This window comes from Rhipicephalus sanguineus, chromosome 1, assembly GCF_013339695.2.
Source record: "Rhipicephalus sanguineus isolate Rsan-2018 chromosome 1, BIME_Rsan_1.4, whole genome shotgun sequence".
Taxonomy (NCBI): Eukaryota; Metazoa; Arthropoda; class Arachnida; order Ixodida; family Ixodidae; genus Rhipicephalus; species Rhipicephalus sanguineus.
In genome coordinates this window covers 178,023,676-178,050,036 of record NC_051176.1, presented here as the reverse complement: position 1 = coordinate 178,050,036, position 26,361 = coordinate 178,023,676, and the positions used below count along the sequence as shown (strand labels likewise).

The 26,361-nt window shown below is 43.0% G+C and overlaps 1 protein-coding gene across 1 annotated transcript in view; it reads left to right on the top strand.

The window, feature by feature from the left end:
• Positions 1-7,209: 7,209 nt before the first annotated feature.
• The window catches only part of LOC119403108 (phosphatidylinositol glycan anchor biosynthesis class U protein-like), a 47,067-nt gene continuing 27,915 nt past the window's right edge, over positions 7,210-26,361 (top strand). The window contains exons 1-6 of the mRNA XM_037670059.2: positions 7,210-7,376; positions 8,082-8,146; positions 8,234-8,308; positions 22,536-22,598; positions 25,575-25,672; positions 25,763-25,863. Of these exons, the coding sequence (XP_037525987.1) occupies positions 7,244-7,376; positions 8,082-8,146; positions 8,234-8,308; positions 22,536-22,598; positions 25,575-25,672; positions 25,763-25,863 (535 nt within the window). The 5' untranslated portion in view covers positions 7,210-7,243. The remainder of the gene's footprint in view (positions 7,377-8,081; positions 8,147-8,233; positions 8,309-22,535; positions 22,599-25,574; positions 25,673-25,762; positions 25,864-26,361) is intronic.

Below are 26,361 nucleotides of genomic sequence, written 5' to 3'. Positions count from 1 at the left end.
ACAGACATGTTTTTAGTAGAGCTGTGCGAATAGCAAAATTTTAGGCGCGAAGCGAATTCGAATATTGAAGTGTGAGTGCGAATTGAATCGAATATTTCTAGAATACTTTGAAGCGAAATTGCAGAAAAAAAAAATTAGAGAGGATTCCTAAGCATATTCTTATGAGATAGCAACATAGACGAAGGAAACACAGCGCCGACCAAAAGTAAAATATATTCTTAAAAAGACGTTTCGGCTCCCACACGGGAGCCTTGTTCACAAACTGGCCCGTGTGGGAGCCGAAACGTCTTTTTAAGAATATATTTTACTTTTGGTCGGCGCTGTGTTTCCTTCGTCTACGTCTTTCCCCGGCCAGGCGGGTTTCCGCCAAACTCTCGACTTCAGAGATAGCAACATGAAAGTGTTTCTTTTCGCTAGGTTGATGAAACACTGGCGGGGTGGTGTTTCATAGTTGTCTTATCAAGAACGAGGCAATGTAGAGGCCGAATTCTATTTATGTACATGATTTGGTGCAGCCAAAGTCTTGCCGACAACGCTTTACACGTGATAGGCAAAGATGCCATTTCCTCAGCCTCTCCTCCTCTTTCAACTTCTGTGGAAGCCCAACTGATGTGGCAGACAAGGGTGTGCTCGCTTCAAGTCCGGGGTTCCAAACCTGCCTCGTAGACGTCGATGTATAAGAACATCTGACATTTTGGATGCTAAAAAGCTCCGGCTTCCGATTTTTTGGACTTCCTGCCCAAATTTCAGGTCCAAAACAGCATTAATTGAGCCCCCTACTCTGCCACATCTTTCATCTCCATGTTGGAACCAGCGTTTTCTTGAGTTAATCCATTTGTGACCATAGCGGAGCTTGAAAGGCAGCTTTGCCGCATTGCGGCATCAGCGTGGCCTAGTTCCGGTCACAGAGTTCGAGAACATTGGTGCGTGTGTAAAAACGCGCAAAGCGGACACGCACAAGCAAAGAACGAAAAAAAACCCCTATTCGCACAAGTAATCGGGCAATAGCATCACATATGCATGAATTAAGAGTAATAAAAAAGTAAATTGCACGCGCAGTCAGCTGAAATACTTGCGCGCAGTGACTTCACGAGCTTTTTACTCATAGTCGCCACTGGTTTGCTAGCCATGTGCACACCGCTTTATTTGACAATTCATTAGCCTCCACAAGCTCTTTATTAAGTACGGAGCGCACCGGGAAGACGCAAGGGATAAAAAAAAAAAAAAGATAAAAGAGAGTCGAGACGGCCATACGACCGCAATGCTGTTGACTTATTTTTGTTTCTGAGGTAGCGTACAACAAGGCTCACCGTGAGCAAACATTTGAAAGAAAAGCAATGCCAGGTAAACTAACCTTATTCCACAAGTTTTTGCATAAAAGGCGTAATATAGAAAATGCTTTACAAAAATCCAGATATCATGAAACAAAGTGGCAAATGCCCCCATTCTTGCTGTACAAGCTGCCTGAACGAAAATACGGTAATATATATATATATATATATATATATATATATATATATATATATATACATACATACATATATATATATATATATATATATATATATATATATGTGGCGACCACTGCGCACAGACTTACGCAGCCTCCGTCTCGTCATTGATTAGCCCGGCGTGACACAGCTACCTGCTGCAACACGTTTCCGATAAAAGACAGCGCCACGCAGTTCCGTCGGAGGCTTACGTCACCACCGCTGGCTATATAACCCAAGCTACCAAGCTTGGTTTCATGTTTGTTTCTCTAACCTTCCGAAGCGCAGCATCGCCGTGCTTGCCCTGCTGCTGCTATTACGTTAATAAACATCGTTTTGTTTTATGTTGGGATCCGTCCTTCACCGACTCCGCATCCCACATATATATAAAGATATATATTATCGCATGTTGCATTGGATCGCTGAACGTCAGTATGAAACGTTCGCGCGAGATGTGTGCATTAATTGCTTCAAGCCTTCACCATACGAAATGAAAACAGTTTCAAACAACTCATTCTCAACTTCAGATGTTTTCACGGTTATCGCAGGTTGGCGTTCGCCTGGTTCAGAGACTTTACGAAAAGATGTGGACGAGTAGTTACATAAAATATGATTGTTTCTGCGGCAGTTGAGTGCTCGCCAACAGGGCACCCGACCGCAATTTCCTGCTTTTTCCTGATGACCTCAATATAGCGTCCACCACAATTTCGTGGTGAAGCTCCGGAGTACTTAAATAGCGAGTCTGCTCACCTCTTGAATAAATATAGAGATGACCAGACGGGTAAAGCAAGCCTCTTTTGTCGCGCAGACGCGTGCAATCAGCTGCTCTGAACTGAGAATCACGTTTGTTTTTGGGCGATCGCTCGTAACATGAAGCGAGGCATACACGATGTTGCACTGTTATCGTTTCATTTTCTTTGGTTTGTCTTTTTTTTTTTTAGCGCTAAATCCTTAGATGCCTCATCAAACACGAAAATTGACCGTCGGCGTCCCGCGTAGCCAACACGAGTGATGCGCAAAATCATCATGCGATGACGTCGACAGAACTTGTGACGTCACTATGACGTCATTCAACATGACGTCATATGATGACGCCATCACGTGACATGGTCGCTTTCCATTGCCTCCATGATCGGCACCCGATGTAGGCAATGTAAAAGCAGGTGAGGTGCAGAAAGCTTGCAATGCCTTCGATCCTGTGGGCAGTCCGAAACCATGTTATGTGCAGAAAGCTTTCGGAGAGGGGGCGAGGGAGGATCAATGTATTGACTGACGATAAAGATGGCTTTCGTTTTCAAGTCATCTCCGGCGAATGCATAATTAAGAGACCATGTTTTTTTTTCATGTAATTTATTTCGCATACATTTTACCTACGCGGTCAGTTCTTCAATATGTATGGGTATAAGTCTAACATGTTGACATCGATATTGGTGACCACCACGTTTTTTATAACCTGACGAAAACAAATCGTCAGACCACACATCGTCAAAATTATTTCTGGCTGAAAGCGAGTTTGCACGCCATACACCATATTATTATTGTTAGTCGTTACGCAAATGGCAAGCATGTCAAGTTAGTGATGCCATATGATGACCTATCGGTCGTGTTGGGCATACGTACAGGCGCGTGCAAAAGTATACGGACCACGGGATCGCGTGGCAGAATGCATCGACGCGCCATCTGCCGACGCTGCTCCTGCTGTCGAGAGCGCCACTGAAGCAGCGGTGCGCATGTGCGTCCCTACATATAAGATGGCCTCTCATGTCGCTCTGTTTGACGTGGTTATGGCGCTCGTAGACAAAACGTCAAGTGGGTGTCACTTTCGTTGCTTCATCTAATCTGCGCCGTTGTTTTACGAAGCGGCTGCAGCGGGGCCATCTCAAGCGCCGTGCGCGCGTCGCTTTTTACACCGGTCAATCAGCCTAACTAAGCATCGTAGAACCTAGTGAAGCCAAGCATACATGATTAAGTTTCTCAACCCAGCTCGTCTTTGTCGCTTTAAGCCGTGTTAAGCTTAGACGTGCCTAGTTAAGCCAAAGTAAGTGTAGCCGAAACTGATTAAACCTAGTTGAGCATGGTATCTCCTAATAAAGCCAAGCATGAGTAAGTTCATTTAAGCAAATTCTAATTAAGCTTTGCCCAGCTTGCCGTTTTCACGTTAGCCCAAGTTGACCTTACATGAGCGCAGTTGAGTCGAGGAAAGTGTAGCCAAATCTAATTAAGCATAGTTTATCATGGTTTCACCCGATATAGCCAAGCATATTAAGCATAAACAAGGCAAGCCTACTTTTGACCAATTTAGCCAAGTCGAATTCTCAATCAGCCCAATGAAGCCAAGCTCAGGAGGATTACCCTTGACCAAGCTGAGACTAATTAGGATAATTAAAGCCTAATTAGCGTTAATTAAGGATCTAATTAGGCCTATATCAAACCAAGCACACCCTACATACTAGAGTTTCACGTGGTCTATTTCCTCAACGCTAATTAAACTAATTAACCTAATTAAGTAGTGTCAAGACATGTAGAGATGAATCTGATTAGGCATAGTTGAGCATGACACTTCCAAATTAAATCAGAGCGTAATTAGCTTTAATTAAGCACATCAAATTAATCGTGTTATTTTCAAGCAATCGAAGCTGATTCCCTGTGAGCCCCTTGCAGCCAAACTCAGGAGCATTACCGCTGACCAAGCTGAAGCTAATAAAACTCTGTTAATCCTAAGTAGTGTTAATTAGGAAAAGGTTCAGTTACGTTTCCCTGTGTTGTGTGAGATCGAACCAAGCTCACCCGCGATACTTTTTTTTTGTATGTGGCATAATTACATTAAACAGGCACAACTGAATTAGGCGAAGCCAAGGTGAGTATAGAAGAATGTGATTAAGCATAGTTGAGCATGTTACTGTGTAATCAGCGAGAGCACACTTAGGCGTTATAAGGCCATCTTTGAATGTCTGGCTGTCGCATTTATACGAGCTCGACATTAGGGACTTCCTTCGCGTTCGAAACCCTCCGCAGTGTCACACAGGGCATGAAAACAAAGGAAGCTTGCGAAGAAAGCCACATATACTTTGCAGCAACATTGGTCTCTTGAGATCGCTGAGACTATCAGGTTAGTTTGATTTTTTATCTTTAGATCATTTGCACAGTCGCCCCTCAGGATATATATAAAGTTCATTGGGTAGCTGTTTGTTAATCGGTTTAGGATAAAAATGAAGCCGCGTTGAACCAACATTTCTTTATTTTCCCTCTTGGAAAAATGAAATAATGTTGCCCCTACTGAAGCGGCAACGTAACTGGCTGCAAGGGGCTCACAGCGAATCAGCTTCGATTGCTTGAAAATAACACGATTGATTTGATTTGCTTAATTAAAGCTAATTACGCTCTTATTTAATTTGGAAGTGTCATGCTCAACTATGCCTAATCAGATTCATCTCGGCATGTCCTGACACCGCTTAATTAGGTTAATTAGTTTAATTAACGTTGAGGAAATAAACCACGTGAAACTCGAGTATCTAGGGCGTTCTTGGTTTGATATAAGCCTAATTAATGTCATAATTAACGCTAATTAGGCTTTAATGATCCCAATTAGTCTCAGATTGGTCAAGGGTAATCCTCCTGATATTGGCTTCATTGGGCTGATGGGGAATTCGACTTGGCTTAATTGGTCACAAGTAGGCTCGCCTTGTTTATGCTTAATATGCTTGGCTATATCGGGTGAAAACATAATAAACTATGCTTAATTAAATTTGGCTATACTTTCCTCGACTCAACTGCGCTCATGTAAGGTCAACATGGCCTAACGTGAAAACGGCAAGCTGGGCAAAGCTTAATTAGGATTTGCTTAAATGAACTTACTTATGCTTGAGATACCACACTCAACTAAGTTTAATCAGTTTCGGCTACACTTTGGCATAACTAGGCACATCTAAGCTTAATACGGCTTAAAGCGACAAAGACGAGCTGGGTTGAGAACTTCATCATGTATCCTTGGCTTCACTAGGTTCTACGATGCTTAGTTAGGCTGATTGACCGGTGTAAAAAGCGACGCGCGCACAGTGCTTGAGCCGGCCCCGCCGCAGCCGCTTCGTAAAACAACGGCGCAGATTAGATGGAGCAACGAAAGCGACACCCAGTTGACGTTTTGTCTACGAGCGCCATAATGACGTCAGACAGAGCGACATGAGAGCATAGAGTTTCCTAAAATGACCTAGAGGGAACTCTGGCGCTGCGATCGTTCAGCCACCATGGGAATGATGGGTAGTACACGGATTTGCCTAGTCTTTGCGTTTGTGGGCTTCGAACGCACTTGTGGCTTTGTTTATTGCTATGTTTTGGTTTTCTTTTGGATAAAAGAATGGATCGTTGTGAACTTCGTGACCAGATTTGAATCGGTGAGCCTAAAGAAGTTAAAGTGGTGAAGTGAAACTGCTGATTTTTGCTGAACTTCGTTTTGCGACAAAGCGGATGCAGGCGACGTGGAGCCAAACGGAGTCGAAAGAACGAAGTTTAGACAAATCCGTGTACTACCCATGATTCCCATGCTGGCTGAAGCGCGATGCATTGCAGCTCCCATAGACACTAGCGCCAGAGTTCCCTCTAGTAAGTATTGTAGGAAACTCTATGCATGAGAGGCCATCTGATAGGTAGGGACGCACATGCGCACCGCTGCTTCAGTGGTGCTCTCGACAGCAGGCGCAGCGTCGGCAGATGGCGCGTCGATGCATTCTGCCACGCGATCCCGTGGTCCGTATACTTTTGCACGCGCCTGTACATTCGTGCCCCTCCGTGCCAATTTTCGTGTATACCAAGCGAACGGGACGCGAGTTACGCGAGTAATTTTTTACTTTTGGTACCGCGGCCTCGCCGACTGAAGCATTCGGCTTCGCATGAAATGGCTTGAAAGAGCAGAGTGCCGGAGGCAGCCTTGTAAAACAAATCGAATGCACGAAATACAAGATAGGATATGAAGGGTGCAAACGCGTTAGCATGCATGCGCTAGTTACTACGTGCGTATGTGCTACGTTCTCCTGGTTATCTCCAGTTTATTCTCTCCTGCAGCAAGTTTACGTTCGTCATTCCACACGAAAGTAAGCTAACCGCATTTTCTCACGATGAAGTGCGCGCAGGATGCGTTCCTCAAACAGCCGCGGAAGTGTGGACCAATGCGGTGACAAACCAGCACACACGAACGCGTTATCTGCGTGATGAGTCCCTGCAGTATTATGTTGCAGTGACGCAGTAATAAATGTTGCCCAAATTTCCACAACTTTAGCTATTAGCGGCCAAAATATCGCGCGCGTAGCAGACGCTCGCCGCGGAGAAAGCCCACGTTCGTTGGCTTTGACCGAAGCCAACGAACGCGCGCCGTTGTTGCTTTATGGGTCGAACGCGTCTTGCCAACGGCCTTGCATGCAAGCCTGGAACTGTCCCCAACATATTTTACTCCGTGCTGCAAAACTAGCAAAACTACCGACAGAGTTTTTTTGTTTTTTTCTTGTTAGCGATTTACGGCTTTCGCTTTGATCTGTCCCATAGATACCCATAGTGTCCCATCTCTGTCCAGCATAGAGTTAATTAAAACAAAACCAAGTCGCTTAAGATTCTATTATCTTACTGTGCTGCCTGTATACATGGTGTGCTATGTTTTCTGTCATTATTGTGAAGTAAAACATACATACGCAAAATCGATGGCGTCCCTTGGTACTTCTGCGGCTTCTGCTCTGGCAACGTTAGGTAGCCTGGCGTAAACAAACATGGCGTTGGTATCGAGTGGGCTGCTCATATTTCTGGGATTTATATTACGTTTGGGGCTTATTTATACTCCTCTGGCGCGACCAGTATCTGACAGAGTCGAAGTGTCAACGCCTATGAACTCTTGGAGGCGTGGTAAGAATATACTTAATCTTAGTATTCATACTGTCGCGTTACCGGCGTTTTGGCGTTGGTCATGTGTGTGTTGTCGCATGTCATGTGTCAGATTTTTGCTACCGTGTGGTACACGCTTGTCACTTGATTATTTGAACGGTGTAGCGATAACATGTTACCTATGTATCTGTAGCATGTCGAAATAGCATTCATACACTGTTCATAATCATCTGTAACAAAATTTGTAAGTTTAACTGGGCGGACATGTTAAGAAGCAAAAGGTTAACGTGGTTGTGTTATGCATATACAGACAGAATCACACTTGTCTAGAGCGGCGGAGCGCGTGGCTGTGAACGCTGTTGTTGTCCGCATCTGCAACCTCACGTTAGCTACAAACTTCCGTTCATGCTTGAATTGTAGCACAAGGACCTAGCATGCAGTTTGACTATGTTAGATTACGGCGTCGGTCTTCGCACATTTCTACAGAAAACGGCAGCTGAAGTGGCCGGATGGACGCTCTGGACAAGTATGATTCAGTCTGCACGTATTTTCAAGTCTAAGGCGATTTTAACCAAGCTTAAATAAGGAACTACGCTGTGCTTCAGCTCCTTCAGCTCACGACGTAGCACTGCAAAGAGAAGGTGCAAAGCTCGGCATTTTGTATGTAAAAAAAAAAAAAGAAATATCGCAGAACTTAATGGTCCTTCATTTTCCACTGCATTCTAGTCACAGAAGGGCTCTACCTCCATCGTATGCAGCTGTCGCCATATGACGGAGATATTTTTCATGAGGTAAGCTCATTCACGTTGTGAACCTGCAAGTACCAACTATGCTCTGCTACCCTTCGTGAAACTAACATATTGGTTTTACCTCCGCAGCCTCCTTTGAGCTTAATGATGTATGACTACGTCACAAAAGCCATTGAAGAGCAATGGATACCGCTTTTGTTTATTGTAAGTTGCACATTTTTTGTTTTTATTTTTTTCATCTCTTTGTTGTAGCAAGTGCACAACCGCAATGTAACGAAATGTAGTTTCGGATTGTGAAAACGTTTAGTGTGCGGTGGAACAACAGCTTATTGCAACATTTGTAACAAATGGCTTGTCAACAAGATGACCATGTCGCTTTGGTGCTATGCACAGGTCGGCAAAAAATGTGGAGCTCACTCAGACTCACTCATGAAATATAGTTTGCCCTTAGAGCTCACTCGGACTCAGACTCACCAAAATATTACTCGCTCGGACTCGCTCAGACTCACGGCGCTATCTGAGTCTGAGTGAGTCGACTCATGAGTCCGTTAACGTATAATTGGCTTTTTTGACCATGGTGTGAATGCTCTTCAACACCAATATCTCACATATTTGGTGCTCTGCTTAGGGCCTTTTGATCTCGAACCTTCAAATATGAATTATCAGTGGTTGGAATCCAGTAAGGACATTTTTATTGAAAGTGGTGACACATACGAGATATTTTTATCAAGAACTTCCTGTTAAAGAGTGTATAGGAGGGAGGTCAACCTGCCCCCCCCCCCCTTCCTTCTACGTAACTCAGGCCTCTGATTAATAAATATTGAGCTGGCGTATGAACGCTTGTGCTTTGAAGTATTGGTGAGTCGGCAGGAGTATAAAGGTGAGCAAACATCAGGCTGATGGTAATGAAGTTATGTAGATAGAACCATAGGTCGGCAAAGAAGTGTGCAGCTCACTCAGACTCACTCAAGAAATATATTTTGCGTTTAGGGCTCACTCGGACTCACTCACCAAAGCGTCACTCAACCGGAGTCACTCGGACTCAGACTCACTAAAATTTCTCTCAACCGGACTCACTCGGACTCAAGCTTACTAAAATATTACTCACCTGGACTCACTCAGACTCACGGCTCAATCTGAGTCTGAGTGAGTCGACTCATGATGAGTTTGCCGACCTATGGTGCTATGTGGTTGTAGAATGATTTTTCTACTATTTCTCTACCACCGTCATTTATCACCACCATTAAAGGAGCCCTGTAAATACTTTTGAAAGCTACCATTTTTTCTACTACTACTGTCCCCAGCACACTGGAGTATCTCAACAGCAATAATGCAAAGTGATAACGTAGCTGGAGCTATTTTTTGAAGTTCGAAATTACAAGAAAATATTAAGCCCATTCTTAACTCGAATTTAAGCATCTTCAAAATCCACATTTTGCTCTCCGAATCATATTTCTTGGTGCAGTAAATCTCAGCATCACTTTCCATTTGTGTAATCATATTTCTTGGTGCAGCAATTCTCAGCATCACTTTCCAGTTGTGTAAGGGAAGTGTGTGCTACGGTTGCTAAACCTGATCAGCAAGCAAAATTGTATGCGGTACTGACTGCCTATTTCATGATCTGATGTTGCTGCGATGCTGTAGTGTTGGTAAGACATAGCGCTTACCAACACTACAGTGCTTACCGTATTTACTCGAATCTAGGCCGGCCCCGATTCTAAGCCGACCCCCGAAATTCGCAAGGCCAGAAAAGAAAAAAGCCTATTCATTGTACTCGAATCTAAGCCGACCCCCCCACTTTCGCACATCGTTTTTTCGAAAAAAACATAGGCTTAGATTCGAGTAAATACGGTATACAGGCTCGTGTTGTCGCCTTCCTCTCTGTGTTCTTGTCTTTTGCGCTCTTTTGATTGACATGCCAACTCGCCCAACAATGCATTCTTCTAAGTTGCATAGCACTTTCCTTTTCCTCCCGTTAACATGAGTTTTCATGTGACCTTGGTGATGGATAAATAGGTTACAAGCAAAATCCAAATTTTAAATTTTTTCATCACGAACAAGTTTTAGAAAATATGGTTAATCATGATTTCTGCCTTAAGTTTCAGTTCTTCATAAAGGGTCAGGGATTATGCAGGCTTATAAAACCAGTAAATGCTGCTTGAATTGTTTGGGCAGCTGGACAAGATCTATTATTCATGTATGATATGTAATAGGCTTCTTTTTCAGTCAACATTTCAACAAAATCTGGTGTATTTAATATATTGAGTGACTGCCAGCCTTCAGCAAACAAAAGCTTGTTGCCCTTTGAATAACTGCAGTTAATATAAGAATATGGCAGTGGTGTTAAGATGATGTTTTTTTTTTAACTAAAGTACATCCAAAGAAGGAAAATTTGGCTTCAAATATTAAAAGAAAGTGGGAGATTTGGCTACTGGATTAATTATTTAATCCATTAAATTTATAGCAGTGTTGTATAAAGAAAAGCTCCTGCTTTGCTCACAAAGACGAGAAGCCTGGCTGGCCTTGGTTGGACTAAATTCTCAAAATGTACGTGGTAGTATATTATCCGCGTCAAATGAAACCCTAACACCAGCAAGCCTTCGCAACGGTATAGTGCGCGCCATCCAGTTATCACCATGGACAGGTGCACATATGCGCAGTGCGGTCAAACCGGATGCACGCGCCTGTCAATGGTGATGACAGGACGGCACGCACTATACCGTTGCGAAGGCTTGCCGGTGTTCGGGTTTCATTTGACGTGGATAGTACATCAGTCGCTATAACATAAAGAAGCATCATACCCATTAAAGTAGCCCTGAAACACTTTTTAAAGATCTTAAAGATCCGTAAAATATCTTCTTTTTTTTTTTAATTTGTGTGAGCAGTCAAGATACAACATTGAAGCAGCTCTCAACAAGGAGCTACAAACAATTTAATGTTAACCTCTTTCTTAGCTCTGCCTTTTGTCTTCAACTTATATTCCGAGTGGTCGGTTTCACTGGAGATCAGTAATCGGGGCTAAGCTCCGCCTCCTGCGACCATCCACCTGCATGTTGTTGATCTTTACTCCTCTACATGCCGCTAAAATTCTGGCCGCTGGCCACTCGCACTTTCTTTTTTGGTAAGCCAACTATCTGCAGAAGCTAAGAAGTTTATGGACAATCGAAAACTCATTGATTACAATCACCAGTAAGCATAAATACGAGAACCATGATGATAGTTCTCTGGCGTGAAGTGTTGGTCGTCAACACGGATATCATGGTGTCAATTGGATTAATAGAGAGTCGCGATATGCTCACTGTGCTGATGTGCTACAGTGACATTGCTCTCTAGTTCCCTTGCACAGGCGCAGGATGTTGCAGATTGGCATGTCGCCAATCGCTAGGTTTGCAGGAAACAACACAGCGGGGGCGATTCATGGTGTCAGAGAAAGGAAACCTCGAGATCAACATTGATCGTGCACCTCATTCATATCAACATGGAGCACATTGTAACATAGGCGGACAATGCTCACTGTTTGCTGAAAGTTCCCTAGTGTATGAGTAATATAGCTTAGAAGAACTGAGCATTGGGCGAGTTGGTATTGCATTCCGGATTGCATTTTGTGCGAAAAACATGAACACGAAGGGAAGAACCACGAGACTGCGCTCGTCTCGTGGTTCTTCCCTTCGAGTTCGTGTTTTTCGCGCAAAATGCAATCCGGAATGTATTAGTAAACTGTGGTTGTGCACTCTCTTTCTGTTACTGTTATTTCAAATACAACAAATTATTATGCAGTGTCCTAACTATTACAAACAACATTTGTTTGCATTTAGGTTGGAAAAATTTCCCGTGATGTCAGTGGGACATCCAATCGGAACAGAACGGTTGCCTGTGTGACATTGCTCATCCATGCAATGTGCCATGGGCAAGGTCCATTGGCAGTGTGATCTGTAGGAATGTGCATACTTAAAACTTATTAAATTACTCACTTTATGCAGGGTACTTAAATCAGTCTGCTAACAATGTGAAGGACTTGCGTTACCTGTTCATAGCATTTGTGCAAGATCATCAAGAACATTTCAGTGTCCCCTTAAGGAAATGCTGCCATTACATACAGAGGCTCTCGTGAGCATGTGAGCAGAATATTATTGCATTGCATACAGCTGAGAGTTTACAGTTTGATGTTGAAAACAGCAAAAAATTGCTTGCTCTCTCTTGCACTGTTATTGTATGCTTTGTGGTAAGCAAGTCCAACAGGTACATATTGCCTTATTTCTTGACGAAGAAAACAGTCTCAGTAATTGGGCTACTGCTAACTTTTAGCCATTATGCTAATGAAAAGTATGCGTGTCTTCTGTGTCAAAAAGACTGGAAAAATATTTCATCTTTGCTCTTCCGATATCGATCAAGAATCGTCTGCTTAATGTTCGTTCCATTTTCTATCACTCTCATCTAAGGCTGCACCCAGTGAGTTACATGTGCACCCTGCCAAGCACTACATGCATCTGTCACTTGTCTCATGCTGAGCTCACTATGGCAGTGTACCTGAAGGCCAAATCAGAGTGCATGAGAGTAAACATGACCCACCATGGTAGCTTAGCACGTAAGGTGTTATGCGCCTAAGCTCAAGGGCGGGGGTTTGATTCCTGGCCACAGTGGCCGCATTTCGATAGAGGCGAAATGCAAAGGACACCATGGGCTTAGATGTTGGTGCACGTTAAAGAACCCCAGCTGGTCGAAATTAATTTGGAGTCCCACACTACGGTGTGCCTCATAATCATATCTTTGTTTTGTCACGTAAAACCCCAGCAATTATTATTAGAGTAAACATGCATTGCAGCCATGTAGTGCACATAGCAAATGCAACATGCTGTGTTGACTGTCCACTGTATAATGTAGACACTGCAGCCACCATGGGGTGCCACCACACGCTGCAACTTTGAGACCCCCTGCTATTTTCTTGTTGATAGACAACCACATGATCTTATTGGTCTCTATTGGTGACTTACCTCCAAGCACATGCCAATGCAAGGTAGTCCAAGTAGCCTGAGCATGTAAGAGTGCACTCTGCATGCATGAACTGGAAGTAGTAGCCAACACACTTAAAGAAAGAGATGAAAAGGTGTAATTTCATGACAAACGGCAACATAACTTTTGGATGGAGCCTTGCGCCTTTATTTTTCTTTACTATGTAGCTTCCAGTAGTGCCTTCGTGGTGACAAAAAGAGAGAGAAGGCGCTCGCCTCGAGTGGTAACTACCTGGAACTGTGCTCAAGCTTGGCAAGTTTACCCACCGTGGTAGCATAGCAGTCTAAGGTGTTGTGCGCTACTGAGCTCGAGGTCACGTGTTTGGTTTTTGGCCATGTTGGCTGCATTTTGATGGGGGCAAGATGCAATAGCACCTGTGTACTTAGATTTCGGTGCACGTTAAAGGAACCCAGGGGGTCGATATTATTCTCAATTGTCTCACTACAGCGTGGCTCATTATCATATTGTGCTTTTGGCATGTAAAACCCCAGAAAATATTGACAAATTTGAAAATTTTGGTGGCAAGAGGTTCATGAGGTGTCTAGTCGAATAAAGAGGTCATTCTGTGATTACTGAGGTGGTGGTTTCAGGGCCCCTTTAAAGGGGCCCTGCAACACTTTTTGAGCATGGTCAGAAAACGCTGCCTATCGGTAGTTGAGGCTCCCGAGAACACGTGAGCCAAATATTGTAGCGCTGCATGCAGTCTGGAGTTTACAATTAATTCTCAATTTCAGCTAGAAATCGCTCCCTCTTCTCTCTATGAATGATGCCATAAACCCAAATTTCTGCCCCATATACCCAAGTTCGCGGTGATTGGCTGATTTGAGCATCTCGGGTTTTGTAGTTACCGTGGCCGCCGCGGGGTGCTGCCACGTGCCCGGCATTGCGATCACAATGAAAGTAAGCCACGCATTCAAAGAAAAAAAAAAGAAAAAGTGCTCAAGGTCATGACACGCACTAATGAAGGGACGCATCTTCTTGCCCCCTTGTCATCTCCCTTCCTGCGTAGCTTTCAGCGCGCTCGCTAGTACGAGAGGAGAGAGAAAGTGCTTGGAGCATGCGACAAATCCCTGTAACTTCGCTTGTACTTGACGGATTCTAAAAATTTTTTGGCATGTGATTCGTGAGGCGTCATGCTCTAATAGTGAGACTATTCCATTATTACTCAGAAAAGTGTTGCAGGACCCCTTTAAAAGCATGCCTGTGTGGTCTATTTTATTGTTTCATAAGTGCAGTGAACAAATATAAACAAATATAAATTGGATGACCAAGAATGTGTTTATGTGGTTTCTTTTACTAGCGTTATGCCGGATAGAATGTATGCAATAAGTTCATCCCATAAATAAGCCGACATCTATAAAGACTCACCATTTACCTTGCTTCTCCACAAAAAAAGCGATAAAGTTACCATAAAAAAGGAGTCAGGCATGGATATACAATATCCCCAATGTTGTTCACTGCATGCTTAGAGGAAGTGACAACTGGACTGGGAAGAAGCAGGAGTTGTTGTATCGTGACAAAGAAAGACTGGAACCAGGCGAACTTGATAGCAGGGGCTTACTGCTTTATTTGAAGCATCAGGGGCGTCTCAGTACAAGGAACGAAACATAAGACATAAGACTGATAATACAGATAGCTGCCGGCTTTTTATAGCCTTCACAAGGGCGTTACATCATAGACACGTGGACAGGCATGCAAGCAGTCAGCATAGTGGCCGCACCGATCTTATCACAGATAGCCTCCAATTTGCGCACAGCCGAAAGGCGTCATGCGTGCCATTATTCATATGTAACAGGAGTCAAAGTTAACGGAGAATGTCTCAGCAACTTCCGATTTGCAGATGACATAGTACCAGGCGTGCAACAGCTGTGCCAATTGCTTCAATTTGATACAATTCCTTATTTTGGTGCCAAGCTGAGCCAAAACTGTGAAATTGGTTGAAATTGCGCCACACTGCGCCAAAATGCCCGACCAGCTTCGAAATTTTCCCAGTTGCGCAAATTTTAGCGAGAAATGGAGGCCGTGTTGGTCATCTGCAGTGTGGGCATCATCATAATACAGATGCGCTGACCCTAACCCTAAACCCCCGGCGAAAGAAAAGAAAGAAAGTCACAGTTTCACCGCAAGGACAAAGCAATGAATGCGATAGCAACAAATTGTAATGTTATACAAAGTAAGGCTGGCAGCAAACTCTTTTGTATCCGATCTCGCGTAACTCTTCAAAACGTTGGTGTAAGAGAATACGGCCGCTCCAGGGAAAGATGCTCTTTCTGCACAGTGACTTCACATTGAGAGCGCAGTACGTAGAAGGCTTTACAAGCCACCCGCTTATGGCTGTCGAGATAGCGTGCGCCCATAGAATCAAAGTGTAAAGTTGCTGCTCGAGCGACACCCCCCCCCCTCTCGTTTTTTCATGCTCGTTTAATAGGGGCAGAGCGTTTCCTCTCTGCTTCGACGGCAGGCCTCCCAAGTGGAGTGGTGTTATTGCATGTGCCCTCCGAGCGATGGAGGTGGGTCGGCTCGTTTGATCTCTGCTTCAGCCGCGTTCGTCGCCCGCACTTGCGCGCTTTTACCCGCGGTAGAACATACCATGCGCGGGGGGATGTTATCGATTTGGACTTTATACGGGACATGACGGCAAAAACCCGTCGAGAGTGTCCATATAATTGCTATCGCAATAAAAAAAAGGACAGTGGTTCTCAAATTTCCTGATGCTTGTTTTATTGCGTCCAGAACGTTTTTCAAGCCACTTTTGCTGCAGTACACTGGTGTCCTGCGGAAGAGTGTACTGTGGTTTAGAAGGGACTATTAGTACTAGCTGTCAGGGACACAGCACATTTTGTTCCTTAACCCTTTACTGCCGGTTGTTGCGAATTCGCGACATACCGAAAGACGCCGATTAAGTAACACACGAAACGGGTTGATGCCTTCACCGGCGGCTGTCACGTCTTTGCGGCGAACGTAGCTTTCAGCCCGAGACCTATAGCGCCATTGCATGTAAGGTATTTCAAGCTGGAACCCAGTGTTGTGCATCAGATGCCGGAGAGCGTGAAGCACGTGCAACGGCTCTCACTTCGTTGTTTTCTGCCTGAGGGACGTAAGTTCTATCTCCTATAAAATTTTTTCGATGTACACGCATACAAGAGGTTGCACACGACATGTCACGTTGTTTTGAAGTGCGTTATTTTCTGCGCGATCCTCGCGTCTGTGGTATGTCGCGAATTCGCGACATCCGGCATTTGAGTCAGTCAGTGATGACTGCCGGTATGACAAGTTCATGATGGACTTCCGCTCATTTTACGGGAAAAAAAGGCTTCGCACGCGCTTGCCACCTGAAGATAAAAGTGACGACAGCTGTCTCAATGACAGCGAAGACGACGATGTTGATCCCGATCCTCATGCACAAGCACGAGTGTCTTCATCGAGCAGTGAGGATGAAGACAAAGATGTGGTAGACCAGCCAAGCTAGTGCCTCTCTAAAACATGCAGTGCGGTGGAAAAAGAAAGACTGTCAAGAACAGCGGGAAATGCCACACTGGAAAACCGTTCATCCTCAATGTGACATTGTGCGAGCTCCTATTGAATATTTCAAGGAATTTTTTATGGCACCTTCACGGAACACATCGTTCAGCAGAGCAATCTGTTTGCGACGCAGAAAAATCCAAACAAAGGACTGGCTCTGTCTCATGGTGAGCTAGATCTATTTCTCGGTGCCGTCACCTTCATGTCATTCTGTTGGCTCCCAAGAAGTCTGCTATACTGGGCGGCGGAGTCTAGGGCACACACGGTGGCCGACACGATGCCACGAGATTGGTAGGAGTCAATAAAGTCAAAATTGCATTTAACAACAATGACGACGCCAAGTTACGTCGCCCTGAAGAGATCCGCTTCATTGATGCGGCGATGCCGCATCAATGCGTTGCATTGAACATTGCTTTGCATTCAACATATTGAGCTACTATTGGCTTAAGTGCCGGTTGTCGCGTATTCGCCACATACCTAAAAATATGCATTCAAGTTGCATTTTGGATAAAACAACTGCTGATTTAAGTTAAGGTTGTTATTTAAAACTGAAAAATGAAAAACAAATTTTTTTCTTCGGCGCTTTCATAATTCAGGCATTAAAGGGTTAATTACTCATTTGTGCACGTGCCATTTAATTACGAGTACTAGTATGATCGCTGACATCTAAAAAATTATTGGCAATCATTTGGAGCTGCTGTGTATGGCGTTTCTGCGGCCTTGAGAAACGAATAGACAAAAACGTACGCCAGTTTTCTTTTTTTCTCCACCTCCACTTGCTCCTGCTTTACGAATCTCGCGAATTTCGAGGTTGCCAGGTTCGTAAGTCCATGTTAGCATTTGCTGTGCCTGTCGAATTATTTGACAGGCCCTGCAAATGCTAATGTGGACTTCGTCATTGTTCACACTGTGGGGTGGCTCAACACACTGCTTTTATTGAAATAGCAGTGTTCACGTGCACTGTGCACGAGTTAACTGATGTTGAAATGGTTTGTATGTATTTTTGTTTTCTTTTCTAAAAGTAAGCCTTCTTTGTTATGCTGCTTCAAATTTGGGATTTTGTTCTAAAAAATTCAGTTTTTTTTTTTCGTAACCTGCTCCAAGAGCAACATTTTGCTGCTCCAAAAATTGCTCCAAATCCTATTTCGGCTGTTGCACCCCTGCATAGTACTCTTCAATAACAATGGCAACAAATTGCAAAAAAATGATTGAGGAATTAAATTTAGAAAGTATTAAAGTAGGCCTAAAAATGAATATGATGAAGACATAGATAATGCTGAATAGCCTGGCTAAAGAGAAAGAGTTCATGATTGAAAACCGTACATTGGAGTGTATACAAGAATGTGTATACCTCGGCCAATTACTAACAGAAGAGCCTAATGACGAAAAGAAAATTCACCGAAGAATTGGAATGGGCTGGCACTCCCAAATAATGTCAGGAAAGCTGCCACTGCCATTAAAGCGAAAAGTATACGATCACTACATACTGCCAGTACTAACGTATAGGGCTGAAACTTGGAGGATAACAAAGCAACTAGAGAAAAAGTCGAGGACAACGCAGCGTGCATTGGAACAAAAAGTGATAGGAGTAACATTAAGAGATTAGAGGACGGCAGAATGGGTTAGGGAACACAGAGGATAGCAGATATCCTAGCTGACATCAAGCGAAAGAAATGGACCTGTGTCGGACAGACAACTAGTGGACAGTAAGAGCAACAGAATGTTACCAAGGGAGGGGAAACGCAGTCAAGGAAGGCAGAGAGTTAGATGGATTGACGAAATTAAGAAGTTTGCAGGGACAAAATGGAATCGGCTCGCACAGGATAGGGTAATCTGGAGATCATTGGGAGAGGCCTTCGTCCTGCAATGGACTAAAACAGGCTGATAATGATTGAATTAATTAACGAATGAATTAATTAATTAATGAGCAAACAAACAACTTGCAAATAAGACTCATATGTTCCTGTCAGTGATTTTGCCTGTTTAAATAAAATGTTCATGTCCAGAAGGAGACTGTTGCCTGTGTTAAACATTTCTTACCAGAAAAATACCAAGCGTTGGGCTCCCAGACAACAAAAATTCAATTTATTTGTGCTTTTCCTCTTTAAAATAAGCACTTTATTATTGCCATCCACCCCCTGCCTTGAATTATAATTCTAAAAGGAAGAAACCCCCTTGATAATTAGTTGGAAATATGGTTATGACAATTTTCAATTGTCAAACGGTGTACCTGGAGGTTACCATGTGTAGAACGATCACTAAAGATAACATTGCTCTGGTCTGAAACTCTTTAGATCTCTAAAAAGAAAATACAAGCTGGAATGTTTGCAGTGCACGTGTTCCTTCTTACCCGAAAATGGGAGCAGTTTTAGACTACACGTGTTTGCCCCTGATAATTGTGATATACTGAATAGAAATGGTAGCTCACTCTGTGTGACATCTAGTAAAATTTGATTTTTTTAGTGCATATCATGAGATGGCTGGAATATAATACTGAATATAAATGGTAGCTCACTCTGTGTGACATTTAGTAAAATTTGATTTTTTAGTGCATATCATGAAATGGCTGGAATATAAATAGGTTCTTATCCAGCTCTCATGATACCGAACAAACATAAACTGCATAGTATTTTTATTGAGGACTCATAGCCTCGTTATATAACACCTTGCACTTGTTCTCTGTACACAGGATTTCCTCACTGTGGCAGTTTTACATAAATTTTCTTGGGTGCAGTATTTTGAGAGCCCATTTCAGTATGTCACTGTACCAAATATGAGTCTGCGCACACTTGGGGCCTTCATGAGAGGGGTAGAGCATGACTAATTCATGCATTTATAACAGTCTATACGGCAGATTTTTAACATGTGACTCATTAATGCCCAGGTTGCACATATTTTTCTTTTGCTCTTTTTTTTTTCGGAATTGTTCAAGGGTGGTATGGCTTGAGGGAAATTGTAGGCATCCTTTCACTTTTGATGTTATAAAGGGCCCCTAAACCACCCAGAGGTCGAAATTTAGTTGTGTTGCAGTTGTGCACGAGTCTACAACGAACATGTAGCCGTGAGAATTTTTTGGAATGGTGCTGTAATAGTGGAGTTACACATGTTAATTGATACAAAAGAGGCCTTCGCTCGTTTTGCTCTTTTCTTCTCTCTGCTCCATTCATTGGTTCATCTCTCCTCCTGGCCGAGTGTGCCTCCTCACCTTGCGAGGAGGAAGAGCTTCCTCCTCACAGTTGTAAATACCGAAAACTTTGATTTTGATTTGATTTGATTTGAAGAGCAGTGAGTGCGTGTACCTGCTTGCAGACAACAATGTTGACGTCACAATGAACGCTGACGGGCTGAGGATTGCCGAAAGGCCCGGAGAGGAGAAGGGATTGTTTCTCGGAATTTGTGGGGCGCCCGCGGCTCATAGTGCTGCCGCGTTTGGCATTGTTCATTGCGACAGCATTCTGAACTCGATGCGCACGTTTACTTGAAATGTTAAAGGGGCCTTTTAAGAGCTTCATTTTTAATTGACTTGAATATTTCTGGCTGACTGGTTTGCCACGCCTCTAGTAGAGTTGCTCCAAGAGCAATAACTATCCCTTATGCTTTTGACCCGCATACAGCTAATGTGATTGAAGCTACACTAAGAAGACATGTTAGCTTAGACTGGTTGATCACAGTTATAAATTTTGAAAAGGCTGGTTTTACCGTGAGCAGAAGTATGTTAAGCTAAGAAAGCATGTAAAAACAAAATGAGAAGTAGCAGTACCACTTCAGAATTCGCGAACTTAATCGTGGGACGTGAGACTTCAGCAATTGTCACCATGAATCAGTTGACGATGATAAATGATGACATTGCACCTGATCAAGCAAAGACTAGTAACTTTTGCAAGGCAAAAATGCTTCATGGGAAGGAAGATGTGCAGACACTTGCATGTGCACACACCACAGAGCTAACAAAATGCAGAAAAAAAGACATTGCTGAAGGTCGCAGTTGCTTCGGCTCTTCATTTCCACCCATCTCTGCCCATTCTATGTGGAATGGGTGAGTTATGTCGCTATGATAAGTGACCTTATTGGCTTCTGATGGATTTGAGGTGTCCTTGGGGATACCTGAAGTATACCACGCCACTAAACTTATTTTTAATTGCGTACCTTAAATGTTAACACAAATGCTGTAAATGTAGACATTTCAAACCAATAATGCACAGCCATTGTAGAGTGTAGATTGCTTTCTGTGCTGTTTGTGCATGTGCATCTGTTAGCATATGTGAAGGAAGGAATTAAATAAAGTCTATTCAGAAAAGCTGGGCTTTACGGAAGCTTTATGAGGCTGAGTGCAGTAAAGTGAAGGGTAAAAAGGTGACATAGGTTAACAATATTATTGTGGCAGTGGCAGTTGATGGGACATGGAGGGGGTGCTTGTGACGTAAACAATGTCTGCTTTGGAAAGAGGGACATCAGTGATGCCAGCACATCACAGCAGCTATGTACAGCGAGCAAACAGCAGACTGCACATTGCAGAAAAATGGAGTGCTGCGCACATAGGTCAGCAAACTTGCTCATGAGTTGACTCACCATGACTCGCTCAAATTCAGATCGAGCCTTGAATCCGAGTCTGAGTGAGTCTGGGTGACTATGATTTTGGTGAGCTTGAGTCTGAGTCCTGTTGAGTAAAATTTTAATGAGTCGAAGTGAGTCCGATTGAGGAAAATTTGCCGAGTCTTGAGTCCAAGTGAGCCCTAAGCGTGAGATATATTTCTTAAGTGAGTCTGAGTGAGCTCCGCCTTTTTGCTGACCTGTGGTCCTATCTACTCATCTTCAGCATTACTGTAAGCCTTATGCCGTCTCACGTTTATACCCACATCTACTGACACATATTTCAACGCACTAGTATTCATAAGCCATCTCAATATTTATTGATCAGAGGTGTGAGTTAAAGAAAAAGGGGGAGTGCCGTGACCTACTCCCACAATCTAAAGATGTCTCGTGTGAGTCATGTCTTTCAATAAAAATGGCCTTACTAGATTGCAACCACTGATAACTCGTATTTCAAGGTAAGAGATCAAAAGGCGTATCGTAGAGCACCGATCACAGATATTGGCATTAAAAAGTGTTGGAACCATGATCAAAAAAGCTAATCATACGCTAATGCACTCATGAGTTGACTCACTCAGGCTCACTCAGACTCTGATCGAGCCGTGAGTTTGAGTCTGAGTGAGTCCGGCTGAGTAATATTTTGGTGAGCTTAAATCTGAGTGAGTCCTGTTGGGAAAAATTTTAGTGGGTCTGAGTCCAAGTGAGGAAAATTTTGGTGAGTCTGAGTCCGTGTCAGCCCTAAGCGCAAAATCTATTTCTTGATTGAGTCTGAGTGAGCTCCACTTTTTTTGCCGACCTGTGTCTAGTCTGATTCTTACAAGAACAAGAAAAATTGTGTTTCAAATAGACAGGAACATATTCATTTCTAATCAATCATAAGTATACAACTTGTGTCTCGAAACACACAAAGAAAATAGCCATGGCTTCATGGAATAGAAGTGGGAGGAATGGTGTTGTTAGGAGGAGGATGGTGATTAACCGTCTTTATCCCTTTAAATATTTTGCACTTTTACGAAATTTCATATAATACTGTAAGTTTCTCATGTTATCTAGGCAGTACTCTTAGGTAAGCCAAAAATGTTTCATCGTACCCTTTCGACATATAGTATTGCTAAACCATTTCTTTGAAAATTCTTGCGGTAAAACACACCCTGAACACTGTTTTACAGCTTCAGTGTATAAGCAAAAATTGCAGTGGGGCCTAATGAGAGGGTCTTTAAAAAGTAATATATAATATCGTTACAAATTGACACATCAGTGTCCATTTATAAAAAGAATAAATTCTAATGACTGTGTTCAAATATTATAGGCATGCGACTTGGTGACAGCCTTGCTTCTAGCACTTGGTGCAAAGAAGAGCGTCTTGTACATGGTAAGTGCTATTTTCATTAGACAGACAGTCGCGTTAATTGTGTGGATGTTTAATTCTTGTGTTGTTTGCATTGTATTCTGCGTATGTGTCATATAAATTATGACTGTCTTGTGCCAGTGGTTATTATCCATAGAGTTGGAATTAAAGTTTCTGCACACATGCTGTAATGAAAGTTGGGGCTTTATTCTGAAATGATCACTAGAGGCAACATTCACCAAGTTGTCGCCTTTGATGCGCACTGATTAGCTGTTGATATCCACCCAGGTATACGTTTGGGCACAAGCCTACATGAAGCCTTAGGTTTTAGGGAAAACAGTGGAAAGTGGAACACACCCGCGATTGAAATAAGTAAGAGACGGTTTGAGTATTGGTGGAAGAAAATTAGAGAGAAAGGACAAAATAAATAATGGGGAAAATAAGGACATTCTGCCGTAAAGGGCAGAGTACTGGGCTGTGAACTTGCGTTTTTTTTCTGTAGTAAGATAGATTCCATCGAAGTAGAGGCATTAGGCGAACATTAAAAAAAAAAAAAGAAAAACGTTTTTTTTTTATTTGTCAAGCCTGGTGGCATGCTTGTCACTGCCCCATTATAAAGGGGACGCTCATAGGATCCATCCAGCAAAACCGGAAAAGTGATGGCGCCACTAGTATTCCCATCAACGTCACTCTAAGTGCTCTTAACCTGCCTGGAATAAACGAACACACCTTATCGCCGTCAATTGGTGATGAAGTCTAGTATTTCAGTGACTTAGACAGTAGCTTCTAGTATTGAATCCTTGGTGGATGTGTGCAGCATTTTTCACGTTGAAGCTTTCAGTGATCATTACCTTGGTGTGTTTTCAGTAATCGTTTTGCGAACGCATGTATTTTTGTTGTTTTAACGTGCCAGCAGCATGAACCATGCATTACTCGTGTGGTTTATTGCACGCTGGCAACATGTTAAGATGCTGAGAGGATGCTGCTGCAGCGGCACGCAACAGCTGAATTCTCTTAGTACGCCGTGTTGAACTCTCAACAAAAATACAACATTTGACATAAGGTTGCATTCTTTAAATATTATACTGCACTTGAAGGGGGCAGACTCATCTTAGGCATTTTTCCTTTATTTCTCCAAATTTGATGAATCTGCATAGGTTTGTGCAGCTTATCCCGCTGATTTCAAATGTGTAATTACTGCTCTTGTAACTTACTTTGTTCCCGAGATAATTGAAGTTCACCTTCCTATTTTTTAAGGCCGTAATAGAACAAAAAGTGCTTAATTAAAGCTTACATATAAGAAATGGCAATATAGACTATTGACTAAACATTGAAATACGCCCCGCCACGGTGGTCTAGTGGTAAAGGCGCTCGACTGCTGACCCGAAGGTCGCGGGATTGAATCCCGGCCACGGCGGCTGCATTGTCGATGGAGGCGAAAATGTTTCATGTCCGTGTACTTAGATTTAGGCTCACGTTAAAGAACCCCAGGTGGTCGAAATTTCCGGAGCCCTCTGCTACGGCGTGTCTCATAATCATATAGTTTTTTTGGGACGTTAAACCCCAGATATTATTATTAAACATTGAAATACAGCCAGAAGTCTTTTTGAGGGGGAAATTCTTCATCATTTTACCGCAGAATAAACTTTAAACTTTGAAAACCACTTGTATCCAGTTACAATATTGACGATTAATTAATTAAAAAGGCTTGTGCTCACAATTCGGCTCCCATACTTGAATTCCCTACATAATTACATTGCCATTGCAAAAAGAATTATTGTTGTACCTGCCTTAGATGCCAAGATAGATAAGCCTCAATTGAATGGTCATCAATTTACATCTTGAGAAAAGTGGAAAAAACAAGTAGCACACTGTTTATTTTAAAAATAACAAGTAGAATGTGCATATTTTGCAATGCAGATGCCAATAGACACCAGAAATATAATTTGACTGCAGCTTGGCATTGTAGTGGTCCTTTTTTAGTACTAAGCCAGCTGGACACTCTCAGATGTGGCATGCTTGCTGTTAGGCTCAGCTGCTTGGTGCCTGTCCTTCTCATTCGTCCATCTCATGCTTTGGACCCTGGGTTTTGAACTGATTTCCACCAAGACACCTAATGAGGTTCTCAAATTGCCACAGTTGAACTTCATTACTGCCTTGGCATCTGCAGTTTCAACCGTAAATAGTGAAGCATGCAGTTCCTTAGATGCCAAAGCCGAAATAAGTGAACAAAGGCTTTCATTTATGCTGTTGGCACTTGTCTAGAAGCTTTATTTTTGACAAGTTGCTCATAAATTGGTAGCAGAGCTTCGGACACCGGTGCTGGCTAATTATAAAGACACCTCCAAGTAGGCTCCCCCTTTTTTGCTGCTGCTGCACATTGGAGCACCAAGAATTTGGGCAGTCAAAATGACATGCAGTGTGTGATTGAGCGGAAAATGATTGGTGTGACGTTGCGAGATGGGAAGACAGCAGAATGTGGGGGGTGGGGTCATAGAACAAATGGGGTAGCCAATATTCTAGTCAACATGAAGTGAAGAAAAAAAAGGGCCTGTGACAACACAATGGGTAGGACAGACAACCAGTGGTCAGTTGAATTGAATTTAATTGAATTGAGTTTATTGACAACAAGGTTGCGGAACAGAATGGATACCAAGGGCTGGGAAACAGCGGAAGATGGCAGATAGTTAGGTGGAGTGATGAAAGAAGTTTGCAGGCATAAAATGCATTCATCTCATGCAGGACGGGTTGAAGACCATTGGGAGAGGCCGTAATCCTACAGCAAGCATAGAACAGGCAGATGATGACGACAATAAGGACAATACTTGGTCGTGGAGTTCCCCCTGTGTGTATGCATAACTAATGTGGTGTGCATTGCTTCCAGTAATTCACAGATGATAGTCTTGCTGGGTTGGGTAGTAAAACGGATACATTTTATGTGTATAGCACAGGTCTGTGGGTTTCTCTACCCTTAGTCTACCTTGGCTTTTGATTTTTTAGGTGAAACGGGAGGCCCAGGTCCAGAAAGCAAAGAGTGCAAAGAACATTGCACTCACCATGAAGTCAGCTGATGCAGTCCCTAGACTTGTGCTGGCAGTGTAAGTGCAGAGGGGCATCACTGAACCTCTGTTTTAACTCTGCAGTTTGGCTGTTTTAGGAATTTGGCTGAAATATGATTGTGTTTGCAGGTATTTATTGTCTCCATACAGCCTGCTAAATTGCATTGGCATGGCTACAACGCTGTTTTCCAACCTTCTTGTGGCTTTATATTTTGCCAGTTTTGTTCATGGTAAGTGCTTTGGACTATTTAGCAGTAACAATGGAGTGCTAAATTACTTGAAACTTTATAGCTGTAAAGTAACTAATATTCTTGTTATAGATAGTGTACTTGCATTTTTATGGCATGTTTGCTGAAATCTTCCTGGTGCAAGTTTACTGTTTGCTACATCAGGTGGTTTCACAAAACTTCAACCAAGCTTTAAAAGGGCCCTACTACACCTCTCTAAGTAATCATAGAATTATTCCACTATGGGGAGAAGTCTATGTGCTCATGACTCTCCTGCTGCAAAAATTTTTCGAATTCGTGAAGTTTAAGCAAAGGTACAGGTGGTTATCGCATGAGGAGAATGCTTTCTTTCTCCTTTCGTTGATATGAGCATGCTGCTAGAAGCTACAGAGGCGGGTTGACCAGAAAGCAACACCCTGCACAAATGCCTTGAGCATTTTCTTTTTCTTTTTTTTTTATTTCTTGGACAGTACTTATGGTTCATACATGCATGGCGCGAGC